At 50.1% G+C, this 14,248-nt stretch overlaps 1 protein-coding gene across 1 annotated transcript; it reads right to left on the bottom strand.

The window, feature by feature from the left end:
* Window positions 1-598: 598 nt before the first annotated feature.
* Window positions 599-13,176, bottom strand: COA7 (cytochrome c oxidase assembly factor 7). The gene is made up of 3 exons (XM_083157927.1): window positions 12,993-13,176; window positions 5,706-5,846; window positions 599-1,191 (listed from the first exon to the last, which is right to left on the bottom strand). The coding sequence occupies exons 1-3, from the start codon at window positions 13,165-13,167 to the stop codon at window positions 746-748; spliced, it is 762 nt and encodes a 253-aa protein (XP_083014053.1). The 5' UTR covers window positions 13,168-13,176; the 3' UTR covers window positions 599-745.
* Between the last annotated feature and the right edge of the window lie 1,072 nt (window positions 13,177-14,248).

Here is a 14,248-nt window from a genome sequence, read left to right as displayed (position 1 = left end):
CACTGTGCTAATTCCTGGTTCTGCGGTGTTGGTGGATACAGGTGCTGCGCTAGAACCGAGCTATGGGAATTGGTGGATCCAGACACTGTGCTAATTCCTGGTTCTGCTGTGTTGTTGGATACAGGTGCTGCGCTAGTTCCGAGCTATGGGAATTGGTGGATATAGACACTGTGCTAATTCCTGGTTCTGCTGTGTTGTTGGATACAGGTGCTGCGCTAGTTCCGAGCTATGGGAATTGGTGGATCCAGACACTGTGCTAATTCCTGGTTCTGCTGTGTTGTTGGATACAGGTGCTGCGCTAGTACCGAGCTATGGGAATTGGTGGATCCAGACATTGTTGGATACAGGTGCTGAGCTAATTCATGGCTCCAGGGTGTTGGTGGATGCAGGTGTTGTACTAGTTTTGCTACTGTATCACACCTCATACCAAAAATGAATGCTGCAGTCGCAGTCAGTGTAATGCAACCTGCTTGACCTAAATTTGAAAAAGGAGGACATGCCCTAGTGGCAGACTGGTGTTAACAGAATAGCTAGGGACATGAGCATGAAAGAATGAGAGTATACTCATCACATGTATAAAGGAACAGTACAGAGCACATTTGACATATGAACAGTTTATGTTTTATGTATGTAGAGCAATAACTGTCATATGATGGATTGGCAGTGCCAGGCTTTGTCATTGCCATGGCCTCTGATAGGAAGACACCATGGGACCGCTATGATCACTACAACCATAAAGCAATCTTCATTCCCCAAAGGTGATCTGCTGCGCCTCCTGCTGCTTCCGCTGTAGCGCCTGAGCACGATTTTTCAGCGTCTCTGCCTGCGCATCATCCTTACTGATGCCATCCCCCAGTTTGTACATCCGGCTGGCGTTAGCGCATCCCCACACGTGGCCCAAGTCACAGGCTTTCTTGGAGAAGTGCAGCGCCTGGTGCATATCCTTGGGCACTGCAGGAGATCCTTCTAAGTACATAGCACTCAGGTTAAAGCAACTTGCTGCAAATCTGCCTTCACAAGCCTTTATATAATAATCTCTGGCGGTAACAGGGTCAGGACTGTCATTGTTTACTCGTCCATCATGCAGCAGCAGGCCGACGTTGTGACAGGATTCAATAGACTTTTTCCCATTCTTGTTACAGGATTTCATGAAGCAATTATATGCAGCTTTCAGGTCCACCGGCACGCCCCCTATACGGCAGACAGACAGGTTAGAGAGGTTCCCCAATGCCACAGGTTCTACATACACTTGTGCGAGGTAATGAATGTCTCCCCCTCATCCAATATGCCACCAACTGCCTGCCACGGAGCCGCTAAACTCCTAGGATCCCATATGATACATTCTTTGCACTTTTGCAGGAATCCCACAAATTCTCAAGGTGCCCATACACTTATCTGAGAAATCTGCACAAATCGGACACAAGTTCTACGGATCCCACCAAGCCAAAGGTTCTACTGGTACCAACAAGCTGCAAGTTCTATGGGTCCCACCAAGCCAAAGGCTTACAGACAATGCAGGTTCTAGGGATCCCACCAAGCTGCAAGTTCTACCGGTCCCACCAAGCCAAAGCCTTACAGACAATGCAGATGTTATGGATCCCACCAAGTTGCAATTTCTACCGGTCCCACCAAGCCAAAGACTTACAGACAATGCAGGTTCTACGGATACTACCAAGCTGCAATTTCTACCGGTCCCACCAAGCCAAAGACTTACAGACAATGCAGGTTCTAGGGATCCCACCATGCTGCAAGTTCTACCGGTCCCACCAAGCCAAAGCCTTACAGACAATGCAGATGTTATGGATCCCACCAAGCTGCAATTTCTACCGGTCCCACCAAGCCAAAGACTTACAGACAATGCAGGTTCTACGGATACTACCAAGCTGCAATTTCTACCGGTCCCACCAAGCCAAAGACTTACAGACAATGCAGGTTCTACGGATACTACCAAGCTGAAAGTTCTACGGGTCCCACCAAGCCAAAGGCTTACAGACAATGCAGGTTCTAGGGATCCCACCAAGCTGCAAGTTCTACCGGTCCCACCAAGCCAAAGCCTTACAGACAATGCAGATGTTATGGATCCCACCAAGCTGCAATTTCTACCGGTCCCACCAAGCCAAAGACTTACAGACAATGCAGGTTCTACGGATACTACCAAGCTGCAATTTCTACCGGTCCCACCAAGCCAAAGACTTACAGACAATGCAGGTTCTACGGATACTACCAAGCTGAAAGTTCTACGGGTCCCACCAAGCCAAAGGCTTACAGACAATGCAGGTTCTAGGGATCCCACCATGCTGCAAGTTCTACTGGTCCCACCAAGCAAAAGCCTTACAGACAATGCAGGTTCTAAGGATCCCACCAAGCTGCAAGTTCTACTGGTCCCACCAAGCCAAAGGCTTACAGACAATGCAGGTTCTATGGATCCCACCAAGCAGAAGGTTCTACTGCTACCACCAAGCCGCAAGTTCTACGAGTCCCACCGATCCACATGTTCTAAGGGTCCCACCAAGCCACATGTTCTAAGGGTCCCACCAAGCCACAAGTTCTAAGAGTCCCACTAAGCTTTTAGTACTTGGGAATAGGTTCTCCATAACACTGATATTTCTGCCACAATATCTCAACCGAATGTATACTCCCAGGAAAATACCTAGCTTTAATGGCAGGATTCTCTGCACCTTTGTGAGAACACATAAGGGAAAGAAAGGTATACGAGGGGTGCTCTTTGTATGTCAGGTGACCTCAGGTGAAATGTATGAAGGTATGAGGCTTAGGATACAACTGTAATTATGGCCTTTCATTCTGTGTAGCGATTAATGTACTTTTTAGCCCTTCTGTCCCCTTGTCTCTCTGGCTTGTGTTACTGTTCCCCATGTGCGTGTTCATTCACAGGACTCCAACTAAAGCATTACTCTATATATTCTATACGGTATTATACTCAGGGAAATGCGTAAACCAGTGTATATCAGGCTTGCCTACTCTCCCGGAATTGCCGGGAGGCTCCTGAAAATCGTGTCCCCCTCCCGCACCCCGGAAGGTTGTCAATCCTCCCGCTTTTGCCTGGCAGCCCCCGCACCCCCCCTTCTTACCGCACTAATTACCATTTTTTCGCAGTCCGCGGCGGGTCTAAAATGACGCAAATCGCGTCATTTTGTGTCATTTTAGCCCTGCCCCCAATCCAGGCAAATGCCGCGATTCGTGGGTCTGCGAGTAGGGGGCGGGGCTAAAATGACTTAATTTGCATCATTTTAGTCCCGCCCCTTGCCGCAGACCAATGAGTGGGGGCAGGGCTTTCAGTCATCAGCCCCAACCCTGCCCCCTGACTTGAAGATCCGGCTGTCCTCTCCGGGCTTCTCAAAAACTCGGCAAGTATGGTGTAGAGCTGGGGTAGCCAACCCTAGTCCTCGAGAGCTACCAACAGTGCATGGTTTGCAGGTCTCCTCACAGAATCACAAGTGAGCTAATTAGCTCCATCTTTGGATCTTTTAAAATGTGTCAGTGATTAATGAGTGCAGCAGCTGGGTTGTCTGGAAAATGTGAACTGTTGGTAGCTCTCGAGGGCTAGGGTTGGCTACCACTGGTGTAGATACTATAAGTATGTCCATATTGTTATAATTTAACATAATTTAGATGTTATATAATGGACTCCAAGAGTTAATTGGAAGAATAGCTGAGGCCAGGAAGTGTTTACAATGTGATCAGACTATCTTACATATGCAGATACTGCCTCCATAGGTGCAGCCAGAAGTCTGAGAAGGGGACATCTCCCAGGACTATTAACAAGTCCAACCTCCACGGGAAACTCAGGATATAACTCATTTTCCATTGGCCGTTGTTCTGTCTATCTGCTTCTCTTTGTTGCTCCCTGGACGGTAAGACATTACAAAGCCTGACACAGTAGGAGGGGGAACAGCTATGGGAGGTAGGAGGGAGAGATCTGATACGAACCCACCAATCAGGTAGCTGTACAACTCCTCCAGGCGAGCACAGCATTATGGGAATTTACAAGGTTTCAAGAGAGCTTGCTCATGAGTTCTCATGTTAGTAGTCAGTCAGTGACCTGGGCTAAGGGGTATGGTACTTGTGTATTTTGGCGGCACCCATCGCATCGCATACCATAAGACATACGATGGTATGCGATGCGATATCGCACGATACTGTACAATGTCATACAATTTTTAAATTGTATGGCATTGTACATGGCATACAATGCCATGCAATGCGATGCGATTAAACATTGTATAAGCACCCTAATGGGTGCTTACAATGTGAAATGCACCCCCACGCCACCCCCCCCCCACACACTATAAACGTGAACCCGATGCGTGGCGAGCGCAGCGAGCACGTGAGGGGCGGCGGTACGCGTCCTACGACCTTTTCATACCCCCACTATCCACGTCGGTGTGGAGTTGAGAATAGAAATTGTGGCGAGTGCAGCGAGCCACCGAGCCCGAAGCGAGGGGACGCGGATACCTGTAAAGCCCGCGAGGGGACTCCGATACCTTTGAAGGTATCTGCGTCCCCTCGCTGCACTCGCCACACTTTCTATTCTCAACTCCACGCCGACGTGGATAGTGGGGGTATGAAAAGGTCGGAGTACGCGTACCGCCGCTGCTCGCCACGCTTCGGGTTCACGTTTATAGTGTGTGTGTGGGGGGGGGGGGTGGCGTGGGGGTGCATTTCACATTGTAAGCACCCATTATGGTCCTTTTACGATCTTTCATCGCATAGGGGGCTATAATACACAAGTACCAGGGGTATCTTGTGGAATACATCGCTCAATAACTCTCCTGTGTGGACTATCACAGCTTTGGGCTGTGGTGAAGATGCCTGTGGAATTGGGAGGACTAATCTGCTACCACTGCTGTGTGACATTGGTTTGGAGCTGCCTGCTTGGATTGTTACCTGGATCTTGTGTCTGTTACATTTGCCTCTTGCTCCTGTATATTATTTATTGTTGTGCGCTGTGGAAAATAAACCATTATTCTTGTTTCATCTGCTCGGTGTCTCTATGACTGAAGAACCCATATCTTCACATAGGGTAACACGTATTACAAGATAGATATGAAGAAAACCAAGAACCCAGAGCAGACAGATAATTCCAGGTGTTGCTGGGGATAAACCAGACAGTGGGGATTATTCTAGTTCACTCTCAGAGGCAAATTTATTCTCAAATGGACAAATCCATATTCACTACAGGTGGGGCAGATGTAATTTATGCAGAGATAATTAGATCTGGGTGGGGTTTTATTTCAAAGTGAGATCTATATTGCAGTGTAAAAATAAAGCAGACAGTATTTACCCTGCACAGAAACAAAATAACCAAAATCTAAATCTCTCTGCACATGTTACATCTACCCCACCTGCAGTGCACATGGTTTTGTCCATTTGAGAAGGAATTTGTCTCGGAGAGTGAATCAGAATAAGGGCCAGTATCTCACCCTATATGTATATGTATCAGAGGGGAAGGCTGACAATGCTGTGGTACAGTGAGGTGGTGGGGATGACGACATACCTGTGAGGTATTGGGGGGGAGAAATCATGCAAACAGCATGCACCAGGAACTATTACTATAGACTGGCAGCACAGTGGCACAGGTGGTGACTGCGATGGCGTTGGGTAACTTGTACTTAGAATGACAGAGTGATCCTACGCTATGAAGTATTACTCCACCAATAGCGATGGGGGACTGGCTGCATACACACCTTTCCCAGCCACATAGTAGGACCCCAGCTTGTAGCAGCTCTCGCTCTGATCATTCTCCTCGCAGTTCAGTTTCAGTACGTGCGCCGCTGCCTTGAAATCTTTTTTGATATTTTCTAAATACTCGGCTAAACGATGGCAGCCTGTAAAAGAGAAAGTAATACAGTACGGTACAAGAGCTACATCATAAAGGCTGGGTACTGAAGGACAACACTGCCTCACAGCACTGAGGTCATGGGTTCTATCCCCACCATGTGTTATATATACGGGGCAGTACGGATGGTGTAATGGTTACATTACTGCCTCACAGCGCTGAGGTCATGGGTTCTATTCCCACCATGTGTTATATATACGGGGCAGCACGGATAGTGTAATGGTTACATTACTGCCTCACAGCGCTGAGGTCATGGGTTCTATCCCCACCATGTGTTATATATACGGGGCAGTACGGATGGTGTAATGGTTACATTACTGCCTCACAGCGCTGAGGTCATGGGTTCTATCCCCACCATGTGTTATATATAAGGGGCAGTATGGACGGTGTAATGGTTAGCATTACTGCCTCACAGCGCTGAGGTCATGTGTTCTATTCCCACCATGTGTTATATATACGGGGCAGTACGGACGGTGTAATGGTTAGCATTACTGCCTCACAGCGCTGAGGTCATGGGTTCTATCCCCACCATGTGTTATATATACGGGGCAGTATGGACGGTGTAATGGTTAGCATTACTGCCTCACAGGGCTGAGGTCATGGGTTCTATCCCCACCATGTGTTATATATACGGGGCAGTACGGATGGTGTAATGGTTAGCATTACTGCCTCACAGCACTGAGGTCATGGGTTCTATTCCCACCATGTGTTATATATACGGGGCAGCACGGACGGTGTAATGGTTAGCATTACTGCCTCACAGCACTGAGGTCATGGGTTCTATCCCCACCATGTGATATATATACGGGGCAGTACGGACGGTGTAGTGGTTAGCATTACTGCCTCACAGCGCTGAGGTCATGGGTTCTATTCCCACCATGTGTTATATATACGGGGCAGTACGGATGGTGTAGTGGTTAGCATTACTGCCTCACAGCGCTGAGGTCATGGGTTCTATCCCCACCATGTGTTATATATACGGGACAGTACGGATGGTGTAATGGTTAGCATTACTGCCTCACAGGGCTGAGGTCATGGGTTCTATCCCCACCATGTGTGATATATATACGGGGCAGTACGGATGGTGTAATGGTTAGCATTACTGTCTCACAGCTCTGAGGTCATGGGTTCTATCCCCACCATGTGTTATATATACGGGGCAGTACGGATGGTGTAATGGTTAGCATTACTGCCTCACAGGGCTGAGGTCATGGGTTCTATCCCCACCATGTGTTACATAGACGGGGCAGTACGGATGGTGTAATGGTTAGCATTACTGCCTCACAGTGCTGAGGTCATGGGTTCTATCCCCACCATGTGTGATATATACGGGGGCAGTACGGATGGTGTAATAGTTAGCATTACTGCCTCACAGCACTGAGGTCATGGGTTCTATCCCCACCATGTGTTATATATACGGGGCAGTACGGACGGTGTAATGGTTAGCATTACTGCCTCACAGCGCTGAGGTCATGGGTTCTATCCCCACCATGTGTTATATATATATACGGGGCAGTACGGATGGTGTAGTGGTTAGCATTACTGCCTCACAGCGCTGAGGTCATGGGTTCTATTCCCACCATGTGTTATATATACGGGGCAGTACGGACGGTGTAATGGTTAGTATCACTGCCTCACAGCGCTGAGGTCATGGGTTCTATTCCCACCATGTGTTTTATATACGGGGCAGTACGGACGGTGTAATGGTTACATTACTGCCTCACAGCGCTGAGGTCATAGGTTCGATCCCCACCATGTGTTATATATACACGGGGCAGTACGGACGGTGTAATGGTTAGCATTACTGCCTCACAGCGCTGAGGTCATGGGTTCTATTCCCACCATGTGTTATATATACGGGGCAGTACGGACGGTGTAATGGTTAGCATTACTGCCTCACAGCGCTGAGGTCATGGGTTCTATCCCCACCATGTGTTATATATACGGGGCAGTACGGACGGTGTAGTGGTTAGCATTACTGCCTCACAGCGCTGAGGTCATGGGTTTTATCCCCACCACGTGTTATATATACGGGGCAGCACAGATGGTGTAATGGTTAACATTACTGCCTCACAGCGCTGAGTTCATGGGTTCTATCCCCACCATGTGTTACATAGACGGGGCAGTACGGACGGTGTAATGGTTACATTACTGCCTTACAGCACGGAGGACATGGGTTATATTCCCACCATGTGTTATATATACAGGGCAGTACGGACGGTGTAATGGTTAGCATTACTGCCTCACAGCGCTGAGGTCATGGGCTCTATCCCCACCATGTGTTATATATACGGGGCAGTACGGATGGTGTAATGGTTAGCATTACTGCCTCACAGCGCTGAGGTCATGGGTTCTATTCCCACCATGTGTTATATATACGGGGCAGTACGGACGGTGTAATGGTTAGTATTACTGCCTCACAGCGCTGAGGTCATGGGTTCTATTCCCACCATGTGTTTTATATACGGGGCAGTACGGACGGTGTAATGGTTACATTACTGCCTCACAGCGCTGAGGTCATGGGTTCTATTCCCACCATGTGTTATATATACGGGGCAGTACGGACGGTGTAATGGTTACATTACTGCCTCACAGCACTGAGGTCATGGGTTCTATCCCCACCATGTGTTATATATACGGGGCAGTACGGACGGTGTAATGGTTAGTATTACTGCCTCACAGCGCTGAGGTCATGGGTTCTATCCCCACCATGTGATATATACGGGGCAGTACGGACGGTGTAATGGTTACATTACTGCCTCACAGCGCTGAGGTCATGGGTTCTATCCCCACCATGTGTTATATATACGGGGCAGTACGGACGGTGTAATGGTTACATTACTGCCTCACAGCACTGAGGTCATGGGTTCTATCCCCACCATGTGTTATATATACGGGGCAGTACGGATGGTGTAATGGTTAGCATTACTGCCTCACAGCGCTGAGGTCATGGGTTCTATCCCCACCATGTGTTATATATACGGGGCAGTACGGACAGTGTAATGGTTAGCATTACTGCCTCACAGCGCTGAGGTCATGGGTTCTATCCCCACCATGTGTTATATATACGGGGCAGTACGGACAGTGTAATGGTTAGTATTACTGCCTCACAGCACTGAGGTCGTGGGTTCTATTCCCACCATGGCCATAACTGTAAGCAGTTTGTATAATCTTCCCATGCTTTAGTGTAGCAGGGCCTGTGTACTCGATGTGTGTGTGACCCCTGTAGCAGAGCCTGTGTACTGTGTGTGTGTGACCCCTGTAGCAGACCCTGTGTACTGTGTGTGTGTGACCGCTGTAGCAGAGCCTGTGTACTGTGTGTGTGTGTGTGACCCCTGTAGCAGAGCCTGTGTACTGTGTGTGTGTGTGTGACCCCTGTAGCAGAGCCTGTGTACTGTGTGTGTGTGACCCCTGTAGCAGAGCCTGTGTACTGTATGTGTGTGTGACCCCTGTAGCAGAGCCTGTGTACTGTATGTGTGTGTGTGTGACCCCTGTAGCAGAGCCTGTGTACTGTATGTGTGTGTGTGTCCGACCCATGTAGTAGAGCCTGTGTACTGTATGTGTGTGTGTGTCCGACCCATGTAGCAGATCCTGTGTACTGTATGTGTGTGTGTGACCCCTGTAGCAGAGCCTGTGTACTGTATGTGTGTGACCCCTGTAGCAGAGCCTGTGTACTGTGTGTGTGTGTGACCCCTGTAGCAGAGCCTGTGTACTGTGTGTGTGACCCCTGTAGCAGACCCTGTGTACTGTATGTGTGTGACCCCTGTAGCAGATCCTCTGTACTGTGTGTGTGTGTGACCCCTGTAGCAGAGCCTGTGTACTGTATGTGTGTGACCCCTGTAGCAGAGCCTGTGTACTGTATGTGTGTGACCCCTGTAGCAGAGCCTGTGTACTGTATGTGTGTGTGTGTGACCCCTGTAGCAGAGCCTGTGTACTGTGTGTGTGACCCCTGTAGCAGAGCCTGTGTACTGTATGTGTGTGACCCCTGTAGCAGAGCCTGTGTACAGTATGTGTGTGTGTGACCCCTGTAGCAGATCCTCTGTACTGTGTGTGTGTGTGTGACCCCTGTAGCAGAGCCTCTGTACTGTGTGTGTGTGTGTGACCCCTGTAGCAGAGCCTGTGTACTGTATGTGTGTTTGTGACCCCTGTAGCAGAGCCTGTGTACTGTATGTGTGTGTGTGACCCCTGTAGCAGAGCCTGTGTACTGTATGTGTGTGTGTGACCCCTGTAGCAGAGCCTGTGTACTGTATGTGTGTGTGACCCCTGTAGCAGTGCCTGTGTACTGTGTGTGTGTGTGTGTGACCCCTGTAGCAGAGCCTGTGTAATGTATTTGTGTGTGTGTGTCACCACAGGTGATGGCAATCATACATTACCAGGGAAGCCCAGGAGCAGAGCACTGTGTCCTCCTGGAGAGGGGCATGCTGGGAGGTATGGATAATGTAGGATTGCCAGCACCTGTGGGGAGCTGGGTAACTGATAAGAAAGGTGTCACCCCAGGTGCTGGCAATCATACATTACCAGGGAAGCCCAGGAACAGAGCATTGTATCCTCCTGGAGAGGGGCATGCTGAAAGGTATGGATAATGTATGATTGCCAGCACCTGTGAGGAGCTAGGTAAGTGATAAGAAAGGTGTCTCCACAGGTGCTGGCAATCATACATTACCAGGGAAGCCCAGGAACAGAGCATTGTGTCCTCCTGGAGAGGGGCATGCTGAAAGGTATGGATAATGTAGGATTGCCAGAACCTGTGGGGAGCTAGGTAACTGATAAGAAAGGTGTCACCACAGGTGCTGGCAATCATACATTACCAGGGAAGCCCAGGAACAGAGCATTGTATCCTCATGGAGAGGGGAATGCTGGGAGGTATGGATAATGTATGATTGCCAGCACCTGTGGGGAGCTAGGTAACTGATAAGAAAGGTGTCACCACAGGTGCTGGCAATCATACATTACCAGGGAAGCCCAGGAACAGAGCATTGTATCCTCATGGAGAGTGGCATGATGGGAGGTATGGATAATGTATGATTGCCAGCACCTGTGAGGAGCTGGGTAACTGATAAGAAAGGTGTCACCACAGGTGCTGGCAATCATACATTACCAGGGAAGCCCAGGAACAGAGCATTGTATCCTCATGGAGAGGGGCATGCTGGGAGGTATGGATAATGTATGATTGCCAGCACCTGTGGGGAGCTAGGTAACTGATAAGAAAGGTGTCACCACAGGTGCTGGCAATCATACATTACCAGGGAAGCCCAGGAACAGAGCATTGTATCCTCATGGAGAGTGGCATGCTGGGAGGTATGGATAATGTATGATTGCCAGCACCTGTGAGGAGCTGGGTAACTGATAAGAAAGGTGTCACCACAGGTGCTGGCAATCATACATTACCAGGGAAGCCCAGGAACAGAGCATTGTGTCCTCCTGGAGAGGGGAATGCTGGGAGGTATGGATAATGTATGATTGCCAGCACCTGTGGGGAGCTAGGTAACTGATAAGAAAGGTGTCACCACAGGTGCTGGCAATCATACATTACCAGGGAAGCCCAGGAACAGAGCATTGTATCCTCATGGAGAGTGGCATGCTGGGAGGTATGGATAATGTATGATTGCCAGCACCTGTGAGGAGCTGGGTAACTGATAAGAAAGGTGTCACCACAGGTGCTGGCAATCATTCATTACCAGGGAAGCCCAGGAACAGAGCATTGTATCCTCATGGAGAGGGGCATGCTGGGAGGTATGGATAATGTATGATTGCCAGCACCTGTGGGGAGCTAGGTAACTGATAAGAAAGGTGTCACCCCAGGTGCTGGCAATCATACATTACCAGGGAAGCCCAGGAACAGAGCATTGTGTCCTCCTGGAGAGGGGCATGATGGGAGGTATGGATAATGTAGGATTGCCAGCACCTGTGGGGAGCTAGGTAACTGATAAGAAAGGTGTCACCACAGGTGCTGGCAATCATACATTAACAGGGAAGCCCAGGAGCAGAGCATTGTGTCCTCCTGGAGAGGGGCATGCTGGGAGGTATGGATAATGTATGATTGCCAGCACCTGTGGGGAGCTAGGTAACTGATAAGAAAGGTGTCACCACAGGTGCTGGCAATCATACATTACCAGGGAAGCCCAGGAACAGAGCATTGTGTCCTCCTGGAGAGGGGCATGCTGGGAGGTATGGATAATGTAGGATTGCCAGCACCTGTGGGGAGCTAGGTAACTGATAAGAAAGGTGTCACCACAGGTGCTGGCAATCATACATTACCAGGGAAGCCCAGGAACAGAGCATTGTGTCCTCCTGGAGAGGGGCATGCTGGGAGGTATGGATAATGTAGGATTGCCAGCACCTGTGGGGAGCTAGGTAACTGATAAGAAAGGTGTCACCACAGGTGCTGGCAATCATACATTACCAGGGAAGCCCAGGAGCGCAGAGCATTGTGTCCTCCTGGAGGGGGTCATGCTGGGAGGTATGGATAATGTAGGATTGCCAGCACCTGTGGGGCGCTAGGTAACTGATAAGAAAGGTGTCACCACAGGTGCTGGTAATCATACATTACCAGGGAAGCCCAGGAGCATAGCATTGTGTCCTCCTGGAGATGGGCATGCTGGGAGGTATGGATAATGTATGATTGCCAGCACCTGTGGGGAGCTAGGTAACTGATAAGAAAGGTGTCACCACAGGTGCTGGCAATCATACATTACCAGGGAAGCCCAGGAACAGAGCATTGTGTCCTCCTGGAGAGGGGCATGCTGGGAGGTATGGATAATGTATGATTGCCAGCACCTGTGGGGAGCTAGGTAACTGATAAGAAAGGTGTCACCACAGGTGCTGGCAATCATACATTACCAGGGAAGCCCAGGAGCAGAGCATTGTGTCCTCCTGGAGAGGGGCATGCTGGGAGGTATGGATAATGTATGATTGCCAGCACCTGTGAGGAGCTGGGTAACTGATAAGAAAGGTGTCACCACAGGTGCTGGCAATCATACATTACCAGGGAAGCCCAGGAACAGAACTTTGTGTCCTCCTGGAGGGGGTCAGGTAGGCAACCCTGCTGTATGTGTGTGGCCCATGTAGCAGCGGCCGTGTACTGTGTGTGTCCCAGGTAGGTGGGGGGGGTTCGGGGTGTGATCTGGGCTCTCACCGTCCGGCAGCCGCTCCCGGTGACACTGATAGGAATACTCCACTCCCAAATTATCCAAATATTCCTTAACTTCCTCCTCATTTTTGAAGTCCACCAGCCCCGCCATGTCCCGGTCCCAGCACAACCCGGAAGTGACCGCTTCAATGATAAACATCGAGGTTATGGGCGGCGCCATCTTTGGTCGCACAGAAGCAGGCGTCATGATCACGTGATCTACAAATGACGTCTCCTGTCAGAGCAGAGTCTGCAGCCTGATCTCTGGGCATCGTAGCCGGGACTCACTCGGTTCTCCCTCAGCACAGCAGGATACAGGAGCAGTGTATACTCTGTGTATGGTGGCAGTGCCAACCACCTGTTCTCCTGTATGGTGGCACTGGCGCCAATCTGTTATCCTGTATGGTGGCACTGGCGCCCACCTGTAATCCTGTATGGTGGCACTGCCAACCACCTGTTCTCCTGTATGGTGGCACTGGCGCCAATCTGTAATCCTGTATGGTGGCACTGCCAACCACCTGTTCTCCTGTATGGTGGCATTGCCAACCACCTTTTCTCCTGTATGGTGGCACTGCCAACCACCTGTTCTCCTGTATGGTGGCGCTGCCAACCACCTGTTCTCCTGTATGGTGGCACTGGCGCCAATCTGTTACCCTGTATGGTGGCACTGCAGCCCACCTGTTCTCCTGTATGGTGGCACTGGCGCCCTCCTGTAATCCTGTATGGTGGCACTGGCGCCCACCTGGTATCCTGTATGGTGGCACTGGCGCCCACCTGTTATCCTGTATGGTGGCACTGGCGCCCACCTGTTCTCCTGTATGGTGGCACTACCACCCCACGTGTTCTCCTGTATGGTGGCACTGGCGCCCACCTGTTCTCCTGTATGGTGGCACTGGCACCCACCTGTTCTCCTGTATGGTGGCAGTGCCAACCACCTGTTCTCCTGTATGGTGGCACTGGCGCCAATCTGTTATCCTGTATGGTGGCACTGGCGCCCACCTGTAATCCTGTATGGTGGCACTGGTGCCCACCTGTTCTCCTGTATGGTGGCACTGCCAACCACCTGTTCTCCTGTATGGTGGCACTGCCAACCACCTTTTCTCCTGTATGGTGGCACTGCCAACCACCTGTTCTCCTGTATGGTGGCACTGCCAACCACCTGTTGTCCTGTATGGTGGCACTGGCGCCAATCTGTTATCCTGTATGGTGGCACTGCAGCCCACCTTTTCTCCTGTATGGTGGCACTGGCGCCCTCCTGTAAC

This window comes from Crinia signifera, chromosome 8, assembly GCF_055691185.1.
Source record: "Crinia signifera chromosome 8, ASM5569118v1, whole genome shotgun sequence".
NCBI classification, from domain to species: Eukaryota; Metazoa; Chordata; class Amphibia; order Anura; family Myobatrachidae; genus Crinia; species Crinia signifera.
The sequence above is the reverse complement of the archived record's forward strand: the minus strand, read 5'-3'. Positions and strand labels throughout refer to the sequence as shown.

What these genes read in the sequence shown, in the direction of transcription:
- COA7 (XM_083157927.1), bottom strand. Translation starts at nt 13,167, where the DNA reads ATGGCGCCGCCCATAACCTCGATGTTTATCATTGAAGCGGTCACTTCC. An exon ending in CCGGGAGCGGCTGCCGGACG is followed by an intron (nt 5,847 to 12,992) that starts GTGAGAGCCCAG and finishes TCTCTTTTACAG; the next exon opens with GCTGCCATCGTTTAGCCGAG. An exon ending in CTACTATGTGGCTGGGAAAG is followed by an intron (nt 1,192 to 5,705) that starts GTGTGTATGCAG and finishes TCTGCCGTATAG; the next exon opens with GGGGCGTGCCGGTGGACCTG.